At 41.3% G+C, this 25,292-nt stretch overlaps 1 protein-coding gene across 1 annotated transcript in view; it reads left to right on the top strand.

Moving 5' to 3' along the window:
- Window positions 1-24,845, top strand: part of PTCHD4 (patched domain containing 4) — a 174,369-nt gene extending 149,524 nt beyond the window's left edge. Inside the window, exon 3 of the mRNA XM_030871102.2 lies at window positions 23,212-24,845. Within this exon, the coding sequence (XP_030726962.1) occupies window positions 23,212-24,845 (1,634 nt within the window). The remainder of the gene's footprint in view (window positions 1-23,211) is intronic.
- The last annotated feature ends 447 nt before the right edge of the window (window positions 24,846-25,292 follow it).

Below are 25,292 nucleotides of genomic sequence, written 5' to 3'. Positions count from 1 at the left end.
TGTTTTTATGTGTTTGCTATTGCTGTCTTCTGAGGTAATCATGGAACAGCCCATCTTAAAGAGAAAGATGTCACAAATACTTGGGATCAGAAAACCAGGTGCTTTTTAGTTTTCTTTCTTCTGGCTTCCAGGACCTAGTTTCAAACCAAAGGGCATGCATTGATGGAAAGATAAAGAGGTAGTTGCTGAATAAATAAAAACCTAATGAACATAAAAGGCAAAACAGCTCCTTTAAACAAAACAGAACGTATGCCTCTACCTCCCAACTAAATTCCAAGTGCCTAGCCAAAATTTGGAATGAGTGTGTGTGTGTGTGTGTGTGTGTGTGTACCTCCTTGCCTGTGCAGTGCACCAGATGTCACCCTGACCTTTCAATGCCTCTTCTAGCCGCACAGTCAAGGTCTCAACAGGTCCCTCCATTCAAAGGAAGAGACCCTCAAAACGAAGGAAGCTGTTGTCTTCTGATGCTATTTCAGACAATTGAATACCAGGTGAGATCTTACAGAACATCTAGTGCAGAATTCTAGATGTGAAAACTAGAGGTCAAAAAAGTTAAGTGACTACTTCAGTTCCACTTAGCCACAGAGAAGTAGAGCGACTTTCCCTAGTTGCGGGGGATGCTGACCCTCCCACTGCAGCAGCCATGTCTCCCACGTGGAGAGATAAGTCACCCCTTATATTCTGAGAAACAGTTTCTACTTTTTGTTCTAATGTGATACGTGTGCAAGGCCTCCCAGTGTTGCAAGGTAGCAGACACCAGATCCCAGCAGGGGTAAGATTTAGAGTCCAATTACTCATCTGCATCTCCACTGTTAACCTCTTGACCCAATCAGTTAGTTGTTAGTGCTTGCTTATTCATCTGTAAACAGGGGGAATAATATTACTGACTTGCTTCAAAGAGTCCTAGAGATGAAATAATAGTGAAAATGGCATAATGATTGAGTTTAAACTATAAGCTAATAAATCATCATTGGACAATTGAGGATAACAAAATATTTGTCTACAGTAACTATTTTCTTAGTTTTAAAATCTGGGCCTCCAAACCAAATACTTCATTTTAACACCAGAAAATTTTAAATCTTTACGTTTTTATTTAATATTAATAATATTTTGAGTATATGATTGTTGCCGTTAATGTAAATATGTTAAGGAATTGTGCACTGAATTCCTAATGGTTTACAATAGTATCACGTGAGCAAACGTGTTCAATCTCCCCAGTAGGTAGGCATTCAGTGCTTATTACTAATCTGCTTCAGATGGTGCGAGCAAAATATTTCAGTAAAATATTTCCCTGAGATTACAAAACTGGGATGGTTTTGTACATCTCTGGTCTCAGGTGTCAGATATGTATTCTCTCTGGTATTTAATCTACTTTCTCACAAGGTCACAGCCTCAACTACAGTGACAATTTCTACCTCAAGAAAAGAGTTCACTTCTAGATTTCTCTTGACCATCAAGATTAAAGTAGCATTTGAAATATCCATTAGTGTGAACAAACCATTTAACATAATTCATGGTTTTAATTTCAGTAAATATATGTTAGCACCCACTGTATACCAGGCTCCCCGCTAGGTAGTCTGACATTCATTTCGTGTAGCATTCCTAAGCGAGAGAGGTTTTTAGAACAAGGGAACCATTATGTCTTTTCTGCTTACATCACTACTATTACTTCATTATTCACATATTGTAATCTCCTCAAACGGATCATTAGCCACCCACGGTTTTACATTCAGTGTCAGGAAAAAAGTTATTAAAACGGATATTGCATGAATTGAAGTTAGTAGGAAATATATGGGTCCTCAGTGGCTGAATTTATAGAACTGTGGCAAAATTAGATATGAAAAAAAATATTTAGTGGGCTAAAGTTTCATTTCTGGTAGAAACCAGGACATTTTGTTAGGACAATATTGGCAGAAACCATGGTTAGATTTCAACAGCCTGGGTTATTGGAGAGGAGGAGTAATCCTAGCCCGGATTGGGTTGACAAAGAGTGCCATCAGGGAAACTGACCCAGCCCTAGGACAGTTTGGGTCATATGTACAACGAGCACCCCAAAAACACTGGGGCAGCATCATAATTCTATTCAGTTGATCCATCCACGAGAGTCTGCCCATTGCTGGGAACACGTAGAACAGTCGTCTCTCCTGAAAACGTTAGGCAATGTCCCGGGGTGAGGGATGGGGGGCAGTTAGAATCAGGGCTCCGGGCTCTAAGCAGGAAAAGGAAGACAAAATCCCAACTTACAGGTCACGTCAAATGAGCAGGAGCTGAAGAGTGGGGATGATGCTGAAAGTTGGTTGATGGCCATGAGTGTCAAGTAACACCAATACAGTATCTGGACATTTGGGTTACCAGAGTATATGACTCTGGATCCTAATCTTATTTTTTTTTATTATTATTATTATTATTTTGCGGTACACGGGCCTCTCATTGCTGTGGCCTCTCCCGTTGCGGAGCACAGTCTCCTGACGCGCAGGCTCAGCGGCCATGGTTCACGGGCCCAGCTGCTCCGCGGCATGTGGGATCTTTCCGGACCGGGGCACGAACCCATGTCCCCTGCATCGGCAGGTGGACTCTCAACCACTGCGCCACCAGGGAAGCCCCCTAATCTTCTTTTAGCCGAGTCTCTCTTTAGGTCTCATGCAGGTCTTGTCCTACTTTTGTGGGATGTGTTTCCAAAGAACGTAGTTTTCACAGCCTATGTAGTGATAATCTAGCCTGCTTTGTGTGTGGACTACTTAGAGGCCAACGTGAAATCTCGGGCAGTGTTCTACAATATTTCTGTTTTTGTTTTTTAAGATTTTTTTGCTGGGGACCATTTTTAAAGTCTTTGTTGAATTTGTTACAATATTGCTTCATGTTTTGGTTTTTTGGCCGAGAGGCATGTGGGATCTTAGCTTCCCGACCAGGGATCGAAGCTGCACCCCCTGCACTGGAAGGTGAAGTCCTAACCACTGGACCACCAGGGAAGTCCCTACAATGTATTTCTGTCTTAAATTCTGACCAGTTTCACGTGTGAGTTATGAGGGATCTGCCCACATAAAGGTTTAAAGAAATCTTTTCTCCAGCTCCTTCTTCTCCAAAATCCTGCCCTCTCTCTAACTGATAGAGAGAGGAGCACAGCTGCGGGTGGGAGTCATGGAGTCCAGGTTTCCCCCAGAGTCTTTGCTGACACCACCCTGGCTGCAGGGGCATCGGAGAGCTGCCTGCTCCCTTGCCATGCATGTGCTACTTCTAGGTAGAATGGGAAGTCCAGGCTCCCACTCCATCTCTGCCAGCACCACAGGGGAGTGAGGGGAGAGGGCATGGTTTCTTCATGATGTTTGGCCGGAGTTAGGTGGATATTGTCAACAATTTTGCCATCCTGCTGGATCACGCACTTTCTGGTCTTGTCTAGAGGGAGCTGATTATGGGGGATTTTGGTTTTGTCTGTGTCTTCTGGCACTTCTAAATTAAGGGCTTCTCCAGAATCCAGCACGAAGCCCAGGATGCATGGGAGGCAAAACGAAAGCATAGGGAAATCACCCCTGTTGTTAATGCCCCAGGGTCCCTCCCTGGTCAGTATACCATCTTCATTCCACCTTTCAAAGTCTTCTTGTGTTTGTTAGTTGTATTATGTCCAGGGATTTTATAATTGTACTTAGCAAGAGATGGAGCAAGAAATGAGTCTTCTCCATCTTATCTAAAACCAGAAGTCTCACTTCAGTAACAGCGTTAATTGTTATAATCATTAACAAAACACATTCTTCCCTGTGGCTGTGTTCCTGGGAACCTGAATGAACCTGAATGAATAATAACAAAAATGTTATTATTGGCTCCATGGGGAGGTAAACAGTCTTCTACTGAGAAAAGTTTTCTCAGTTCCAAGCAGTCATTTCCAAAATCCCTTCCTACCAATTCCACTTGGCCAGTAGAAACCTGTAACTGCATCCAAGACTTGAAGCCATGTTTGTTTCAAAGGGTGTTTAAGGGGAAAGAACAAAATACAAACATTATATTGATGTATGCTATTCAAGGCGGTCCTCCTTTGGAAAACAAAGATGGGGGAAACATGTCAGAGTTTAAATTTTCTGGCTCTTTCTCAGACTGACATGATTATCAGGTTTCTGCATGAGCAATATTATAACTCAATATAATAACATAGTAAAACCAACCATAATCTGTAAGTGGGGTCCAAAAATGTCAAGGTCACACACTATTATAAAGTTAGTGAAATGTTGAGGGTGAGCCTGCTAGGGGAAACTACCAATCTCCTTATTTCCAAAATGAGCCACATCACCACAAGGTTTCACCAGAGCTGATCATCTCATGCTGATCTCATGTCAAGATTTACATTTTAAAGGCTTTATCCTGTGTGGAAGATTTCATTATTCTCCTTCTATAAATGAAGAAATTAGGATTCAGAGAAGTTAAGAAATTTGCCCAGTGTCACACAGCCTGAATATGGCAGTGTATAGAAGGAAAACGAGAGAATTCAGGCTCCGAATACCCGGCTGTAATCCGTACTCTGTCTTTTCCCTCCAGGATGCATAGACTATGCCCGTAGGCTAACTCAGGCTCCAGCTCTTGGTTATGTTAAGGTTGGTATTATACTCTGTTGCTGAGTCGGCTTGTGCTGGGTGAGACTCATCCCACAAGTGGAAGTGATTCCAGCTTGGAGGGCAAGACAAAGAATGGGGCTGGGCACCCTCTCTCACTAGCAGCAGGAAAGCACCCTGAACACTCTATATTGCGTGCAGTGCCTGCTTTGAAGTGGATTAACTGAAATGTCTTGCGTTTTACTTTGTGTTTTTTTAATTCAATTAATGTTTATTAAACACCTAGTGTGTGAAAGCACTCATGGAGTGGCGGGACCCTCATATAGATCCAAACTGAACTGAGTAACTCTTGGCCACAAGACAGGATACACTCGTCAGGTCCTGGGCTTCTGTAAACTATTTCAACTTTGTTTGGCGTACCTGCTTCTCATCCTCGGCTCCCTTCCACACTGTGAGGACAGACACAACAAACACCTGGCAATGTCGGCATAAAGGCAGGCAAGCTGCTAGCACAGGGAGGGGCACAGTTGTCCTGGCAGACTGTCTGATCATGGTGTGAGGGAGGTCTGGTGGCAAGAAACAGGCTGACTGGTAGCAACAGAGCAACGTAGAAAGGAGCTGAGGTTGGCTCATCAAGTTACTGCAATTAGCGTTTGGAAATAATGAACAAGACAAGAATCCAGAGACGTGATTCAGGCCATTCTCTCAACACTTCCCAAGCCTGTCTTACTTGGGAGGTATAGAGAGACTGCTCAGCATTGGAAATACAGTGGTGACTAAGATTCTTTCACCAACAAAGCCAGTAGAAATTTTGCTTCCCTTGGTCTCCAATAGTACTCTTTCAAGCTGTCATAAGAATGTTTCAGAGTTGACTACATATAACAAGTATTTGTGCACTTTCCTCACTCTTCAGAGCTATAGTTTTGTCCAAGGCAGAGACTACCTCCATTTATCGTTACCTCCTCCCAACACAGAACCAAGAATAACATTTTGTTCATAGTAAAAATACAATAAATTGTGAATTAAACTACAGACACCAACTTAGTATAAACCTCTGTCATCATCTGTCTCCTGAGCCAGTCACCGCACACCACCTCCTAACTGGCTGCTGGACTTTGATTCTTGACCCCCTTCACTCCATTATCCTCATGGAGCCAGAATTCTGTATCAAAAGCAAAGCTAGGGCTTCCCTGGTGGCGCAGTGGTTGAGAGTCCGCCTGCTGATGCAGGGGACACGGGTTCGTGCCCTGGTCCGGGAAGATCCCACATGCCGCAGAGCGGCTGGACCCGTGAGCCATGGCCGCTGAGCCTGCGTGTCCGGAGCCTGTGCTCCGCAACGGGAGAGGCCACAACAGTGAGAGACCCGCGTACCGCAAAAAAAAAAAAAAAAAAAATGCAAAGCTAATCATGCCTTTTTTGCCTTGCATCCTTCAGTGGCTCCCCATTGGACTTCCAATAAAATCAAAACTCCTTCACGTGATCTACAAAAGCCCAGTATTTTCCAAGCCACACTGTTATCTCCAACCACGTTCCATGACTCTTTCCTCATGACTCAGCCATTCACGTATGTGTGTGCACATAAGGGGGGTGTGTGTGTGTGTGTGTGTGTATATGTGTGTCTTTTCTTCTTAGTTCTTCTAATTCTCCCTCCAGTTCACCACCTGTGTACATCCTGTTCCTTGTACATGTTCCTTGTAATGCTTCCGCTCTCTCTCCCTCCCACTCATCCTTCAGGGCTCACCTCAAATGGCATTTCTTTTGACCTCCCCTGATAGAAAGTGTGTCCCTTGTTGTTCTCTCCGTTGAACCCAATCCTTTTCTTCATGGCACTTAGTGCTTTTGTAGTTATATATTTACTTGCGTGTTTATTTATTTGATGTCTTTCTAGCTCATTAAATGATAAATGGCATTTGCAAAGAATATTTCTTGAGTGAATGAATGATTTCCCCATTATCCATTATTGAAAGACTAATCTTATTTTCATTTTGTCCCATTTACTAACACCCAGATATAATTCTCTCCACCTTCTGCAAAGCGCATACACTATACAGAATTGTAATGAAGAGAAATGGTGGTTTGTGCCCATGCTGTTTTGTACATCCAGAAGGCATCTTCCCTGCTGTAATCCTCCTCCCAGTAGATTCTAAGTCAGAGGTGGGCAAATTTTTTTCTGTAAAGGGCCAAATACTAAATATTTTCAGTTGTGCTAGCCATGCAGTCTCTGTCGCAATGGCTCAGCTCTGCCGTTGTAGGGGGCGAGAAGCCGTAGGCAAAAGGTAAATGAATGAGCATAACTGTGTTCCAATACAATTTATTTCCAAAACAGGAGGAAGCAGCTTTGGGGCAGCAGGCTAGTTTGCCAACCCCTGCCCTAGGTAATCAGAGTCACAGCTTTAGATGACACTTCTGTATTGCCTAGATTCGTGCAAAAACCTAGCTGTACTGATCCTTTTTCACCTGCACCCTTGCCTTCTATTCTCGTCCCAGCAACCAAGGTGATCTTGTTCAGTGGCCTCCCATCTTACTCCACGTAAAAGCCAGAGTTTCACTGTGATCTGCACGGCTGCATCTGTCCCTCATCTTGACCTCTCTGAGCTCACCTCCTATCCATCCTCCCTGTTCTCAGTCCACTCCAGCCCACACTGGCCTTGGGCTGTTCTTGCACATATCGGGCAGATTCCTGACTCAGTGCCTTTGAACTTAATGTTTCCTCTGCCTAGAATACTCTTCTCGTGAAGACATCACAGCTGTTTCTTCACTTCTTTCTGGCCATCTTCCAAAAGTTATCTTTATGGTAAGGTCTTTCTTATTCACTCTCTCTAGAATTTCCCACCTCTACCCCAGACACATATAACTCCCCTTTTTCTGCTTGTTTTCCTGATTGACCATATATAACACGTTATATTTAGTGCTTATTTGTCTTAGTACTTATTGTTTGTCTTCACTAGAATTAAGCCCCACGAGAGCAGAGACCACCTCTCTCTTCATCACAGCTGTATCCCTAATGCCTATAATAGTGCTTAGTACATAGTATACACTCAATAAATATATACTGAATAAAAGAATAAGTGAATAAGCAAGTCCTTTTCCTTATAGGAACTTCTGTGCCTGAGCCAAGACATCATCACAAGTAATCTTTTCTTTTCCTTTTAATATTCAAGAAAACAAGTCAAGTTTCCAGTTGAAAAAAATTTGTACACATTGGGCTCATCTTTGTACTCAACTTAAGAACGCTTAATAGTTGCATCTTAGCAACTTCTTTTCATCTGAACTGACTCTCTCCACTGACAGGTTAAAACTAGAGGGAGGGGAAAAAGTTTCAAAAGTCAAATAGAAGTTATACCTTGTTTTTTAATTAAATGCATGTGCAGAAATTGGTTATTGAGAAGTTTTACTTAAATTCTCCGGGTATTTGTTAACTTGCTGACCAGACCCTTAGCCCATGGGTCAAAATAATGCCAGAAAAACTCTTCTTAGAAAGCTCTGAGAACAAGTTGTTTTCCTAGCTTTAAACAGAAAGCACTATGTGAACCTATGTTTCCTTTGTACTTCAGAACAAAGAAAAACATCAAGTTTTTCATGATAGGTAAGTGTGCATGGGTTACTTATGAGCATATGAAATTGACTCAAGGTAAGACATTTGACATTTACACCAACAAAAGAGAAAAAGAAAGATTAGAGTTTGGATTTATTTATATGTGATTAAAAGGAAATCAGAGTAAAGAAAGCTAGCTGGCAGTTTTTAAATTGGCTGCTTTGTTTGAAATGGAAGGGAAAACAATTGCTAATTAATCTTCAGGCTGAAAACATTGTTAATGCCTCCATTCCTTATCAATGCATACCCCCATCGTCTTCCTGTGTTCTGGAAGCGTCTTCTTCATTTCAGCTTTCCCATGTGTTCGTTTTCCTGAGCTCTTGTAGTTTCACCTCTGAGTGACATGCAGTGCCTTGAACGTAGTAGGTAGACAAGTGCCTGTTACCCTGGATTAAAGTATCTCAAATTCTTATTTAATTATTTCTTAAATATATGCCTTTTTTCAATAAGACTGTAAACCTCTCAAAATAAAAGTTATCCGAACCTTCTTTCTCTAATCCCTAATACCCAGAACAAACTAGTTAGTAAAATACCTGTTCATGGCTTCCCTGGTGGCGCAGTGGTTGAGAGTCCGCCTGCCGATGCAGGGGACACGGGTTCGTGCCCCAGTCCGGGAAGATCCCACATGCCGCGGAGCGGCTGGGCCCGTGAGCCATGGCCGCTGAGCCTGCGCGTCCGGAGCCTGTGCTCCGCAACGGGAGAGGCCGCGACAGTGAGAGGCCCGCGTACCGAAAAAAAAAACCCCCCAAAAAAAACCTGTTGAATTTGATTATTTAAAAATAGAAACGTTGATATACAGCAGATATTTAGATTAAAGGATTATAATTGTACAGCATTTAAAATGAAGCATTTCAGTAAAGCCTAGTGTTGTAAGAGGAGCCAGACAATGTTAATTTATCCCAAATCATACAAGGTATTTGTGTTGTTGCTGTTGTTATTATTGTTGTTTGTAAAATCTTTAATTCCCTAGTGTTTTCACAGGAGTAAGTGGGAAATATGAGTTCAGTTAAGAAAATAACACTCTAACTTTAGTTATTGACTTGCTTATTTTATTTTTTTATTTACTTATTTATCTACTTATGTATTTTTGGCTGCGTTGGGTCTTCGCTGCTGTGTGGGGGTTTTCTCTAGTTATGGTGAGCGGGGGCTACTCTTCGTTGCGGTGAGAGGGCTTCTCATCATGATGGCTTCTCTTGTGGCCGGAGCACGGGCTCTAGGCTCCCGGGCTTCAGCAGTTGTGGTGCATAGGCTCCAGAGCACAGGCTCTGTAGTTGTGGCACGTGGGCTCACTAGTTGTGGCTCGCAGGCTCTAGAGCACAGGCTCAGAGTAGTTGTGGCTCACAGGCTTAGTTGCTCCGCAGCATGTGGCATCTTCCCGGACCAGGGCGTGAACCTGTGTCCCCTACGTTGGATTCTTATTGGATTCCCATGCTTATTTTATTTTTAAGGCATCAATGGGTTATCTCCACTGAGTTTATCTCAGGCCGGTAGCAGATTTTGTTCTAAAAAAAAAGAAAGGAAGGAGGGAGGACAAAAACCTCTGGTAGGAAGGAGAAAAAAAGAAGCAAGATTTAGAAGATTCAACACGAAGCCTCGCTTCTTAGAGTCTAAAGGTAGGATACCAAATAATGGTAATGATAATAACCATAATAATAAACAGAGTGATTTGTGAAATACTGAGATTTTATTCTGGTCTAAGAACCAAGCTCTCTGCTCCTTGGAGGGTAAGTATCCTCCAGACATTCCTTCCCTCCCTGTACTTGCTGTACATCTGCAACACACACACCATCTCTCTCTCTCTCTCTCTCTCTCTCACATCTGACTTCTCTCACGGGAATACTAAATTGGTTTAAATCATGTGGGAGCATTATAAATACTGTTTGATTATGAGGATAAATTGGTTCAAATCACATAGGTACTTTCCTAAGTGCTGACTGATGAGGAAGTTTAGATATGCTATAATTTATAAACAAAATGAAGAAGGTTACCTGGCAAGATATGAGAGGCAGGAACAATTTTTGTACTTAAGAAATATAAAGGGAAGAGAACGCTTCCCAAATCATTCTCTGAGGCCAGTATTACCCTGATTCCAAAACCAAAAACATCACAAGGAAAGAAAACTATGGACCAATATTTCTTAGGAGTATAAATGCAAAAAAGTCTTAACAAAACATGAGCAAATCAAATCCAGCAACATATAAAGAGGATTACACGCCACGACTAAGTGGAATTTATCCCATAAATGCAAGGTTAGTTTAATATCTGAAAATTAGTTACTGTAAAATGCTGTATCAATAGAATAAAGGTCAGAAAAGACATGATCATCTCAATAGACATAGAAAAGGCATTTGACACACCTCAGCACCCTTTTATGATAAAAGACACTCAACCAACTAGTACTAGATGGGAATTTTGTCAACCTGATGGAAAGCATCTGTGAAAAACCCAAACCTAACATAATATTTTTGATGAACACTTTTCCTTTAAGATTAGGAACATCACAAGGATATCTGCCCTCACCACTTCTATTTAACATTGTATTGGATGTTCTAGCTAGGGCAATTAGGCAAGCAAATGAAATAAAAGGCATTCATATTGAAAGGAGGAATTATCTCTATTTGGAGATGACATGATCTCATTACAGAAAATCCTAAGGAATCTACCAAAAAATGGTTGGAACTAATAAAGGAGTCCAGCAATATTGCAGGATCGGTATACAAAAGTCAATTGTACTTCTATACACTAACAATAAACAATCCAAAAATGAATTTAAGAAAACAATTCCATTCATAATAGCATTATAAAGAATAAAATTCTGAGCAATAAATATACCAAAAGCAATGCAAAATTGTACTCTGAAAACTGCACAACACTATTGAAAAAACTTTAAAAGACCTGAGTAAATGGAAAGACATTCCATGTTCATAGATTAGAAGATTTAACATAAAGCTACAGCAATGAAGATACAGTGGAACTGGCGCAAGTATAGACATACAGGTCAATGGAATAGAATTGAGACTCCAGAAATATATTCTTGCATTTATGGTCAATTGATTTTTTGACAAAGATGCCTAGATAATCCAATGGGGAAAAATAATATTTTCAACCAATGATACTGGGACAATTATATATTCACATGAAAAAGAATAAAGTTGGACTTCTTCACACTGTAAGTAAAATTCAACTCAAAATGGATCATAGACCTAAATGAAAGACCTAAAACTATAAATCTCTTAGAAGAAAATGTAGGAGTAACTCTTCATGACCTTGGTTAAGCAAAGCCTTCTTAGATATGACACCAAAAGCAAAAGCAACAAAAGATGGATAAATTGGACTTACTCAAAAGTAAAAACTTTTGCACATCAAAAGATTCCATCTAGGGCTTCCCTGGTGGCGCAGTGGTTGAGAGTCCGCCTGACGATGCAGGGGACGCAGGTTCATGCCCCAGTCCGGGAAGATCCCACGAGCCGCAGAGCGGCTGGGCCCGTGAGCCATGGCCGCTGAGCCTGCGCGTCCGGAGCCTGTGCTCTGCAACGGGAGAGGCCACAACGGTGAGAGGCCCGCGTACCGCAAAAAAAAAAGAATAATGTGGACCTGTTTTGTTTTTTGTTTGTTTGTTTTAGTTTTTTTATTTTGTAATTGCTGAAATAGCCCTAGGTTTTCATACATCTCTAAGGATTAGAACTTTCAGATGGTCGCATGGCCAAAAATCATCCTTCCCAAGGTCCAGTTAGCTGTTTCAGAGTCATAGCTATCTGGGAGGGTTTTCATTTGACTCTTTCTTATGATTGTTTCTTGATTAATCTTTGCCTAATGGGAATGGGCAGGACAAAGTCCATGAGAATTCTCAAGACAGAAAGGAGTAAGATTTATCCCAAGAGGGCAATAAGAGTTTCCTACAACTTTCATCCCTTGAAGCTGTGTTTGGTGGCCTGGTGTGTTATCATGATTAACTGTCACTTCTATTGATGACTTCAAGAATGAAACACAGCAGTGTGCTGTACTATACTGTGAGCACGTAGCTAAGACTCCAAATGAATGTTCACCCATAAATAAAAAGTATCGCCTACTATTTATTGAGTTTTTAATATGTGCCAAGGACTGTGGTAAACACCCTGTGGATTATCTCGTTCATTAACGTCAGCGACACACTATCAGGTAGGGGCTTGCATTTCCTGCTCTGCGCATAAGGAAATTGACACGGAGAGGTTGCTATTGAAGGTGTGGGGTAGGAAGTGCTGTAGCTGGGGTTTGAACCTGGGGAATTAACACAAGAGCCAGTACTCAGGGCCCCTCTTCCACCCTGCTATCTGCCCAGCCACTGTCCTTGATCCCCTGCCTTTGAGAATTAACATCTAACTTTTTCTGAGATAACTCCCGTGGATTAATTTATGCTGTGTTAAAGCTGTTAAGCTGTGGACCGCTGAAAGGGGACAGATGACAGAGAAATATGGTGAGAAGAGGGCCTTTTCATCTGAAAAGGGACTCTGTACTCATCAGGGATGTATTCAAATGACAGCAGTTCTCTCACTTAGAGAGGACCCTCTAGGAAATGGTGTCCTTGCACCAGCACCCCCCCCGCCACCGCTGGGGGCTGCTGGAACTCAGTCGGCTGCCCCAAAGCCCTACTGTGCTCTGCTCCTAGAAGGGAGTCTGGTTTGCTCTGTGAGCTGCAGAATAAAACAGTGGCTGAAAAGCTCTTCTTCAGCTTCTTTCCTGCCAGATGAGAACGATTCTATTAGCTTAGCCTGAATAAGAGCACACTTGGAAGGAATGCTGCAGTTAGTTGGATCCAGTTAACTAAAGTCTTTTATTAATCAACGTTTTTTCACAACGAACTTCTTAAGGACAGAACAGGCAATTTCAAAATAATCATCAGAGAAGAAAACTTTTGAACTTTTCTCTAGGCCTGGTATACATTCAATCCAAACTCCCACATTTCTGCAACTATATACTACTGTTCAATACTAGCTATCATTTGTGGGAACACTGATTGTGTGCCAGGTATCTATAAAGGGATTCATGTGTCTGTGTCTCCTTTAACACAGCAATCCTTTGAAGCAGGAATTGCTGTTTTCTCCATTTTACAGATTGGCAAATCTAGCCATGGAGTCTTTCATTTGCCCAGGGTCACACATCTAATAGATGGAAGCTTAAACCCGCAGAACTCAGCTCTTTAACCAATATGCTAAATTGCCTCCTGATTATTGATAAAATGACGTATGATAAAATGATGACTCTGAAGTATATTATTTAATAAATAATAAAAGCTAACATTTATTGAGTGCTTCCTGGGTCCCAGGCCTGCTCTAAGCATACTACAACTATTGTATCATGTCATCTTCACATAGCCCATTAAAATGGGTACCTTTTTAATCCCTATTTTCCAGACTAGGAAAGTGAAATACACAGAAGTTAAACTAATTCTCCCCATACCACACATCACAAAATGATGTGCCAGAACTAGAAGCAAAATCTGTTACTCCAGAGCACATCATTTTAATTGCTACAAATAATCCCTTTTTTCCAGAACTGGATGCAGAAGAGGAATACAAGTCTAATACATTTTAGAAAGATCTCCGATAAAGCTAATCAACCAATGAAAGCGGAATCAGAAAGGAAGTTCTGGTTGATTAATTTAACGACTTCAAATAATCAGATGATCCAATTCTTGAGCTTCCTGTTTAATCGAGTTTCCACTGATTTCAGGCCATTCTGTTCAGAGAGAATTCTCGTTCATGGGTTGTTAAATTTATCTTCACTGGTTAAGACAGGCAGCAAAACATTCAAGGATGCTCCCGGAAAACTTGCTCTTTAAAGCATTACGCTTTTATCAAGCATTTGTGCTACAACTTTGAAGATTTTCTTTTGAATGGTATTTATAAGAAAACAAAACTGTGCATAATTTAAATTTGCTCAGTAAGATTCCTTCCATTTCAAACACGTTTCTTAATGATTGAATCAGACATTTTAAAAGCATTTTAAAAGCATTCTCCAGCTCTTGGTGTTATAGAAATCCTAAGTCATCATCACTTCTACTCTTTGTAGGATAAGAGATCCCCAAAGCTTGTAATTAATGAACCATTAAATTCAGGCATATGGATATGATATGGTTTTCAAATGGGACAAATGGGAGTTATTAAACTTCAAGGCGATGACATTTTACCGTATCTTCCGAATGGGCGGCGCTCAGGAAATGGCCTTCAAATGAATGAACTGATTATTCTAACCAATCTTTGAATGCCTTTAGCTCAATAAATACTTACATTATCTTAATTTTCCTTCCTCCAAGTTCTTATACTTATTATTTTCTTCTTTTACATGATCTCTTATTGTAGGTCTTGATTTCTTTTAAGCATATGCTTGTGTTTAGTTTATGAGCTACCAATCCACTTCTCTTGACAGTTGTAAGATTTTCAGCCCCGCCCCGGTTCTCCCATTCATTGCTCTTCTCTGCTTGAAGCAATGACTTTTTCATCCACGTGGCTCCTCCCCGCTTCTCCTATTTTAACAGCCATGTTATATTCCTTTCAGAACAGCTTGCCACTTCCCATATGCCCATCTGGCTTTCTCTTTTTAGTGAGAATACAACTAAAATACCACTTCCACCAGAACGCCATCCCTTTCACTAGTGACATGATTTGGAAATTCAAATCCTCCAGGAATTAACTCTCATCCAATGCTCCTGTTCTAGCTCCCACACTTCTAACTCCTACACTCAAAGAAGTCAATTTATAAAGTCAACAATAAAGGAAGTTTAATTTCTCTCATTTTCCAAAAATATTTATTATAAAATATCAATGTCCTCCAACCAAAGACCACCAGGACTCCTACAATAATTGAACAAATCTGGGTTTATTGACTCACTGCAATGAGGAAGGACACACACCTCTGAGGATTATGAAGCATTTTTGGAAGAAGATATTAGAATGGACTTAGTATATGATTTTTGCAAGTATTAGGTGATTTGGAAGAGGGTTGAAGGCAGCAAGGTTGGTTCCTGTCAGGAAGAGAGGGTAAATCCATGATCAGTTATCTTAACAATTCTTAGAAGGCAAGGAAACCAGACCAAGATTAAACTGTGATTGGTAAAGAAGCAGCAATCAATCCTACTATTTTTTTTTAATTATTTATTTTTGGCTGCGTTGGGTCTTCGTTGCTGCACACAGGCTTTTTCCTAGTCGTGGCTCTTTGTTGCGGTGCACGGGCTTCTCATTGCGGTGGCTTCTCTTGTTGCGGAGCACAGGCTCTAGGCACGCGGGCTTCAGTAGTTGTGACACACTGTCTCAGTAGTTGTGGCTCGTGGGCTCTAGAGCACAGGCTCAATAGTTGTGGCTCACGGGCTTAGTTGCCCCGCGGCATGTGGGATCTTCCCAGACCAGGGCTCAAACCCGTGTCCCTGCATTGGCAGGCGGATTCTTAACCACTGCGCCACCAGTGAAGCCCAATCCTACTATTCTTGATAAAAGGATGTTTGGCCTATTTTATGTTTCGGACAACGTTTGCATTTTGTTTGTGCTCAGTCGTGATTATGGAGTGGTATTATTTTGTCTCAATCTATCCCGGTCACAAAGTGATCTTGTCTGATGCTTTTCTGCCAGACCATCTGTGTCATCAACAGGACAATACTAAGCCGAACTGTGAGGGCCAGACCAGCTCCTGGCAACACCAAGACCTACTTGACAGCACCCAGCTATCAGGGCTGCTTTTTCCTTTCTCAAACATAATGTATATTACTTTCATAAAACTAGAAGACACAGAAAGCATTGAGAAGAAAATGAAAAGCTTCCTGGGAGTCTTTTTCTCTCCCTGAATGGGAATACCAAAGAGGGAGAGAACAAGAAAGCAAGCCACCGTGTGTGCGCTGGCTCTGCAGTGGAGTTTCAGCTCTTGGCAACACTGAGCTCCTGCAGCAAGGAAATCTGAAAACAGAGCCCCCGAGTTCCCTCCAAAAGCCAAGTCAGCTGTGGTGGTGAAGAGAGCAGGAACCAGGCTGCATTCAGAAGCTGGCATCCCAAGTCAAATGACTTGGAATGTTCTCCATGGTAAATACCCTGGAGTTGCCAGCACTGAGCTTTTCCACTCAGTGGAGTACTTCCTGTGTGCCAAGCCCATGTATTAACTTATCTAAAACTCAGAACAATCCCATGAGGCGGCTTCTCTTGTCACCTCATTTTACAGATGAGAAAACTGAGACATGGAGAGGTTAAAAAACAACCTGCCCAAGGTCACAGAACTTGGAAGTAGGAGACCCAGGATTTAAAGTCAAGCAGTTTAAACTCTGATTTAACCCAGGATTTAAACTCTGGCTCTGGGGAATGTGCTGCTAATCACAATATCAAATACTGGGACTTACCTAGTTTTCCCCACTTTGAGTATTAAAATCTTGGCTAATAGTCTGTGAGCTTTAGAACACTCCCATCTACCCCCCCTCCATATATATATATATATATACACACACACACACGCATCTCTCTCTCAATATATATACATGTGCATATGTATGTATATGTATGTGCATGTATATACACATATGCATATGAATAAACACACATACTGGATTTTTAAAATTTTAACTTTATATAGAACTACAAAATAAATTGTCAAAAATGATGGAATGCAAACTCTGGAATGAGACTACATGCCCTTTTCTATACATTGAGATATGTGTCAAGTATATAACAGCTCTGAAAATCATACAATGAGAATCTGTTACTAGATTCCATTTTTTCTTATTAGAGACATGATAAAATCCTCTAACCTCCTGCTAAGAGCTAAGGGATGAGTATCTGTTCAGATTCGTTCTGAATTCCTTATTTTCCTTCCTTGCTGCCTCATTCCGTACGGGGATGGGAGCACTTCAGGAGAAATGCTTAAGGGTAATATGAAGCTAGACCCTCCCTCACTGCACGCCACAGGTTTACACATAAAACCGTCAAATATGCCCCATCAGAGAGCAACCTGGAGCATTCCTGCTGAATAACTTCCTACCTATGTCTTTGTGGGCCACACAGGTACCAAGGTGCAACAGCCTTGGCCGTCCTTTATGAATGGAGCTTGATAATCACCTATTTATTCTAGATGAGAGTTAATTAAAAGTAGTCAGTCTACAAAGACACACTGATAACCACCGCTAAGTTAGACATCATGGGGATTAGAAAATGTCTAAAAAATTCATCATCTGTCAGGTCACAGGAGTGCCTTATGGACCCATTTCTACCCTGCAACTAGCAACTTAGAGCAAGTTTCTTAATTTCATATTCCATTCCCTCTAGACATTTACAATGCTGAGCCAGCCGAACGAATGAATTATGTGCTAATGTTGTAACTGAACATCACTGATATTTACCACCGCCTCTGCGACAGAAGCACTTGGCAAATTCCCTTCTCAGTAAATTGAGGGGCAAACTGTATTTCACTAAATCTTATACTGAATACAGGGCTGTTAATAACAATTATGACAAGAACTTTAAAAATATCTTGAAAACGAGACAGATTTTGGCAGATCAAGGCCAATTTAGTTTCACAAACATTTACTGAGTACCAGTAAGTGCCAAATAATTGGAATACAAAAATAGAAAAGATAAGTACCTGCCCTAGATGGTAAGGACCTTATAAGGACTTACATGAAATACAGTCCCATGAATGGACAATTTCAGTTGGGTGTAGTACTAAGCACTAAGAAATGTGTTGGCACACAGAGGGGAGGCTTCTAAGTGGGTGAGTTAGAGGTGAAGAGGGGAAGGGGAAAGTATTAGGGATGAGATCATGTTTAAGTGGTATCTTTAAAATATACATAGAAATCAGCCAACTAAAGACAAAGAACTATGCATAAGGATCCCATATAATGCCAGACCAGTGACTGACAACTCAGAATGCTGATTCAATATCCCGATTTTGGGCTTCCCTGGTGGCGCAGTGGTTGAGAGTCCGCCTGCCGATGCAGGGGACACGGGTTCGTGCCCCGGTCCGGGAAGATCCCACATGCCGCGAAGCGGCTGGGCCCGTGAGCCATGGCCGCTGAGCCTGCGCGTCCGGAGCCTGTTGCTCCGCAACGGGAGAGGCCACAACAGTGAGAGGCCCGCGTACCGCAAAAAAATACACACAAAAAAAAAATCCCGATTTTTTTGTTAGCTGCTTTACTGGTTCAGTTGACTGGGATTTTGTTTTTTCATCCATTAGGTTGGCATCAGGATCACATAGCCTAAGAACCCAATAAAAAATCAAAATGCTTTTCTAGTTGAGCTCAATGGTGATTTCCACAAACAGAGCTGCTGAACACATAGTTAATTAACCAAAGCAGAAATAACGGCTAAGGGAAAGCAGAAAGTTTTCTCTGGAGTGAGATGTGAGTGGAGTATTATTTTTACCTCTATTTTTCATGTCGCTGAAACAGGAGATGTCAAACTCTCATGACCTGCTGAGGGCTTAGCATGTTCAAGTGAAGAGGAAGACCCACCAGTACGTCTTCAGAAGAGAATTCTAATTCGGCAGATTAGAAAGAATTAGAAGCCCCGCAGAAGGAGCTTATTAGAGCAATAACTGTATCAAAGGAAAACCCAGTAGGAAACTAACTGGGTCAGTTACAATTAGTTCTGATTGGATTTGATCCTTGTTAAAACTATTTTCTTTGGAATTCTTGATTTTGGAGAGATTAGGTTTGGTATTAAAGTGGCAACTGTAAAATTTGTATTAGATTTGCAGAAGAATATCATTGCTTTGAAAGAAGTCACTTCCGGACTAGCAGTGAACCAGAGAGATTTCCTACAGCACTGTCAGGTCAATCATAGTGTAGAAGTTTACATGGGAAGTGCAGGAGTTTAGAGAAATGTTGTAAAATGTGGGCTGGAATAAGTTCTCAAGAAGATCCATCTCACTTTAGAAGTCATCTTTACTTGTTGTAGAGTGATTGCTTGAGGTTCAGATCGAATTATAACTAATTCTGAATATTGTTCAGCTCACTTAGGACTGAAATGAGTTTTGTTTGGTAACAAATTTTTTTTTTAATTTTAATCATTTAAAATATTTCCTCTGGCTCACGTGCACTGCCATGGCTAGGGAAAGAATCGACACACTCTTCATTTTCTCATTTCTCAATTGCAAATAGCAGAACTTATTAAATTATTGTTAAATAGGGTATGTTAGTAAGCTGACAGCTAAGTTTTCCTTGTTATTGCACAATTCTTCCATTTGCTTTCATTTAGAAAGAGGTCCCCCCAGCAACATCCCTGAAGACTTTTGCAATATTCAATACACACACATATACATGCAGATCTTTTATTTCTATTCATTTTCCTCCTTAAATTTTTCTCCCAGTTCCAATTCTGTCCAAATCACTTTTATTCCTAAGAGTTCTCTCTCTCTTTTCTTTCATGAAACTTTATCAAGACAAATGTCAGTTATCCCATAATGTCCCAGGTGAGATACTTGTCATATTATTCTAATATAATTTGCAAATATATACTAATATAGTGGGAGGAAATCATGATCAGTGTTTGGCAGTCATCTTTTGAAACATTAAATAAAGTGTATAATTTGGGCAATAGATTATCTCTGCAGAGAAAAAAAATTCAATTATAAACATCAAAAACAAAACTACTTTCCCTTAATTAATAAGGGTTTTGCCCTTATTCGTGTTATTCCATCAGTCTAGATCGCCACTGGCATCATCCTCTACCTAGTAACACCTTTTGGAGATTTTCTGACCCCTCAGAAAGAATCAACTGTATTTTCACAGTACACGGCATACATCTCTACTTAACAAGAATGCAAGCCTTCCTTTCAAGTCTGTTAGCTGCTTACATATGTCTATCACCACTCAGGAGCATGAATGGTGTTCATAAGACAAACTGAGGCCTTCGGTGAGGATTAAGGATTTTGGTGGGAATCAGACAGAAGCAAAGAACTGCCAGGACTAGGGTACCAGGGAGTAATATCATGGAATCAGTTCAGGTCTTTGTTCAGTGGGGCAAGTCACACTTGTGTATATTCCATGCTTCATCATCTGAGATGGTGGACCACCTGTCTTTTGAGTGGATACTAGTGCCTTGTTTTCAGGTGTATTGTTTGAATTGAAATAGGACTCTCAGAGTAAGGGTGGAAAAATAGTGAATACAATTCCTTTTAAAAAGCTATGTAGAGATTTAAGGATTCTTTCAAGTGAGCAGAGATGTTAAAAAAATGGTTCTAGCATCAGAATGAAAACTAAAGGGAATAGTAAGAAACCAAGAGGGAAAACACTGCAGAGGTTAGAAAACGGGATCTCCGTTGTCAACAGGCCAACTGGACAGAGCAACAAGATAACCCCAAACCCTAATTTCTCTTTGTAGGAGGCCAGTTCTGTGAAATAATTATAGTTATTTGTCTGGAAAGATGGAAGGGTGGATGGATGGATGGTTAGATAGATAGATAGATAAAGCTTAATACGTACATACATACGTAGCTAGAATAAATGCACCAAATTGTTAACAGCAGTTATCTGTGTTATGGGACTATGGAATAATTTTTTCACCATTATTTTCTCCATTTTCCCAAAATCTTTGATGGAAATATGTCCTATTTTTATAGTCAGAAAAGGGTGATTAAAATGTGTGTGTGTATGTGTGTGTGTGTGTATAATATCTCTTTTTCTTTTGACTAAACCAATAATTCTCAGTTGGAGGCAGTTTTGTCCCCAAAACAGCATTTGGCAATGTTTGGAGACATATTTGATTGTCACAACTGAGGAGTGTGCTACTGACATGTAGTGAGTAGAGGCCAGGAATGCTTCTAAACATCTTACAACATACAGAACAGTTCCTAAAATTCATTTGTATTAGAAGCTATGATCTCAGGCTCAGAATTACCCAAGTAAAAATGACCTCTGGACTGACAGATATTGGAAAAGATTGTGTTTCTTGTTTACCTTTATGTTTTATATATTGACTAGCACAGATCCTCATGGTAGCAAATTCTAATAAATATATATTGGGTTGAGTTGAATTAAAAGTGTATATCTCAGGCTTCCTTGGTGGCGCAGTGGTTGAGAGTCTGCCTGCCGATGCATGGGTTCGTGCCCCGGTCCGGGAAGATCCCACATGCCGCGGAGCGGCTGGGCCCGTGAGCCATGGCCGCTGAGCCTGCGCGTCTGGAGCCTGTGCTCCACAACGGGAGAGACCACAACAGTGAGAGGACCGCGTACCAAAAAAAAAAAAAAAAAAGTGTATATCTCTTCTGGGCACAATTAATATAGGTATAAAGATCATAATAAACTTTTGAATTAGTAATTAAAAGGTACATTTTCTAGACCCAACTGGAATTGAGAGTCATAGTTGATTTAATTCATTGAGAGGTTAGTGGGCATCTATCACTTTGTCAGATGTTCTGCAGAGTATAGAAGTAACATAAAATGCATTCCCTGACCTTGAGGGATTTGCAGTCTAACCAAAGAGATAGACCACGTCCTGAGAACACCATTTTGTTCCAGAGCAAAACAGCACATGTTAGTGTGCCAAAATGAGTAGCTAATTAGTGCAATAGGAATTTAAGGAACAGAAAAAAATCAGTATGTCTGGAATTGTCAGAAACGGCTTCAAGACAAAGAAGAGAACTGAGCTAACAGACTGATGGGTCGAATTTCAATATAAGCAGCAACAAGAGGAAGGTATTGAAAGGCAGAGAAAATAGCATGAACAAAACTTGGAAAGTAAGACTGATCATAGGCAGGTTGATGGGGAGTGAGAGGACTACTCTCGAGCAGGTAATAGATTTGAACTGCTGGGAGGTGACCAGACTATGGTGAAAATCAAATGAGTGAGTATTATTAGGAACACCCTGTAAAATATCTAAGCCTATGAATGGGATAAAACACGCCAGCCCCAAAGTTGTGTTTTCAGTCTTTACCATTAGAGTGATTATTTGACCTCATATGATTTAGCTTCATCTTCCCACACGTAAGACCTTTGTACTATATAAAGTAACAACCTGGCCTCCATAATGTACCTAATGCTCCAAAAAAGTGACCAAAAGCAGAGACAAGCCAAATTTAGCCATAGCCTCAGGTAACCTTTCCCCCCTTATGACTATAAAGATACCAAGAGTCTTCATTTCAGAAGAGAAGTGCTCTCATTAAAGAATTATTTTAGGGCTTCCCTGGTGGCGCAGTGGTTGAGAGTCCGCCTGCCGATGCAGGGGACACGGGTTCGTGCCCCGGTCCTGGAAGATCCCACATGCCGCGGAGCGGCTGGGCCCGTGAGCCATGGCCACTGAGCCTGCGCGTCCGGAGCCTGTGCTCCGCAACGGGAGAGGCCACAACAGTGAGAGGCCCGCGTACCGCAAAAAAAAGAAAAAAAGAAAAAGCACACTCCGTCCACTTTAATGGAGCAGTCAAACATTTACTCATCACCCACTCTGTGTGAATAAAAGCTCTGTGAGGAAATGCCTGCTATGATCTTTCCCCCTGAAGGTCTTGCCCTGTGTTTTATGTGACCTGGCAGAGTTTTTTGACTCATATCCAATGTTAATTAATCAAATCTATAGGAATTGGTTTCTAAGCTGTTTGGCTACCTAGCAGATTATTAACATTGTAAAATCAATTTAAAGCCATTTTTAAGTGTTTAAGATCATCTTATAATTTCCAAAATCAGCATGTAAGTCAGTTTGAAATGAAGGTTAGGGACTGTCAGTCAATACATCAGTTGATAAAGCACTGAACTGGTATTGAGGGACATTGGAAGATGGGTGACTAACAGCCCCTGCCCTTGACAACTTAGTATCCATTTAGGGAGACAATATGTGTGCAGGGGAAAAAAAATCACAAAACAATGTCACATTACATTTACAATTTGGCAAATTAATGGAACAGACAATAAACGCTTCATTTTGCCCAGAATACCAATAAGTTTGGACTTTGCTGAAGTAGAAACATGAACCAAACATATCCTGCTATGTAACTGAAATTTGAGATCCTGATAGGAGTATCATAGTACTTTGAAGATTAGAGTATGCAGTACTGTTGAGCATAGATAACCTATAAGGAATTCGCTTGAACCATAGGAGGGAATGAAAACAATTCTTCTTTTCCTTCTTTTTTTAAATTAGGTCATGGAACAAAAGGAGTATTTGAGCTTCTGTCTGGATGGCGGAGAACCAAAGAGAATTTGCCCTTCAAAGACAGGGTAGCAGATGCCTATTCGGATGTGATGGTGACCTATACCATGACGAGCTCCCTGTACTTTATTACCTTTGGCATGGGTGCCAGCCCGTTCACCAACATAGAGGCTGTGAAGGTCTTCTGTCAGAACATGTGTGTCTCCATCCTGTTGAACTACTTCTACATTTTCTCCTTCTTTGGCTCCTGTCTGGTCTTCGCTGGCCAACTAGAGCAAAACCGCTACCACAGCATCTTTTGCTGTAAGATCCCTTCTGCAGAATACCTGGACCGCAAGCCTGTGTGGTTCCAGACAGTGATGAGTGATGGGCATCAACAGACATCCCATCATGAGACGAACCCCTACCAGCACCACTTTATTCAGCACTTCCTCCGTGAACATTACAATGAATGGATTACCAATATCTACGTGAAGCCATTTGTTGTCATCCTCTATCTCATCTATGCCTCCTTCTCCTTCATGGGGTGCTTGCAGATCAGTGACGGAGCCAACATCATCAATCTACTAGCCAGTGATTCCCCAAGCGTCTCTTATGCCATGGTTCAGCAGAAATATTTCAGCAACTACAGCCCCGTGATAGGATTCTATGTCTACGAGCCCCTCGAGTACTGGAACAGCAGTGTCCAGGAGGACCTCCGGAGACTCTGCAGTGGATTCACTGCAGTGTCCTGGGTGGAGCAGTATTACCAGTTCCTGAAAGTGAGCAACATCAGTGCCAATAACAAGAGTGACTTTATCAGTGTCCTACAAAGTTCATTTTTAAAAAAGCCAGAATTCCAGCATTTTCGAAACGATATCATCTTCTCCAAGGCAGGAGATGAAAACAACATCATTGCTTCTCGCTTGTATCTGGTGGCCAGGACTAGGAGAGACAAGCAGAAGGAAGTCATAGAAGTGCTGGAAAAGTTGAGGCCCCTGTCGCTGTCAAAGAGCATCCGTTTCATCGTGTTCAACCCCTCCTTTGTGTTCACGGACCATTACAGCTTATCTGTCACAGTGCCTGTTCTGATTGCAGGCTTTGGTGTTCTCCTGGTGTTAATCCTGACTTTTTTCCTAGTGATCCACCCTCTGGGAAACTTCTGGCTAATTCTTAGCGTCACCTCAATTGAGCTGGGCGTTCTGGGCTTAATGACATTATGGAACATCGACATGGATTGCATTTCTATCTTGTGCCTTATCTACACTTTAAATTTCGCCATTGACCACTGTGCACCACTGCTTTATACGTTTGTATTAGCAACTGAGCACACCCGAACACAATGTATAAAAAGCTCCCTGCAAGAGCATGGGACAGCCATTTTGCAAAATGTTACTTCTTTTCTTATTGGGTTGGTCCCCCTCCTATTTGTGCCTTCGAACCTGACCTTCACACTGTTCAAATGCTTGCTGCTCACGGGGGGTTGCACACTTCTGCACTGTTTTGTTATCTTACCTGTGTTCCTAACCTTTTTCCCCCCTTCCAAAAAGCACCACAAGAAAAAGAAACGCGCCAAACGGAAGGAGAGAGAGGAAATCGAATGCATAGAAATTCAAGAGAACCCTGATCACGTCACCACAGTCTGAAGGGTGTAGACTAATGGATTATTTTTCTTTTCCAGTATTGCACAGCGATGCAGGGCAGGCAAAGCTCAGACCTCAGCTGCTTGGGCTGGCCAGGGGTAACAAGGCAAGTCAGATCAAGAGTGAATTATTCATGACACATCACGGTGTCTACTTCTTGGGGGGGAAGAAGGACTCAAAGAAGGGGAAAATGTTCTTTGCAACCTTGTTCTCCACTAAAGATAAGTTTCTGGATGTGACCTTAGAGCTCTTCCAAGGAATGGACGAATCAATGGAGTGTTAGAAGGCCAAAGGAGCCAACTGCTTTTAAAAATAAAATGCTTAGGAGAGATGGAGTAGAGAAGATGGGGGCCTCCAAATAGCGGAAAAGACATAGGAAATGTCAAAATTGCCATGACAGTTTTCATATTTGTTTTTTGAACAGGTTGGTCAAAGGAAACCTATGCACTT

The sequence above is a fragment of the Globicephala melas genome, chromosome 11, assembly GCF_963455315.2.
Source record: "Globicephala melas chromosome 11, mGloMel1.2, whole genome shotgun sequence".
NCBI lineage: Eukaryota > Metazoa > Chordata > Mammalia > Artiodactyla > Delphinidae > Globicephala > Globicephala melas.
This window is presented reverse-complemented; position numbering and strand designations above follow the sequence as displayed.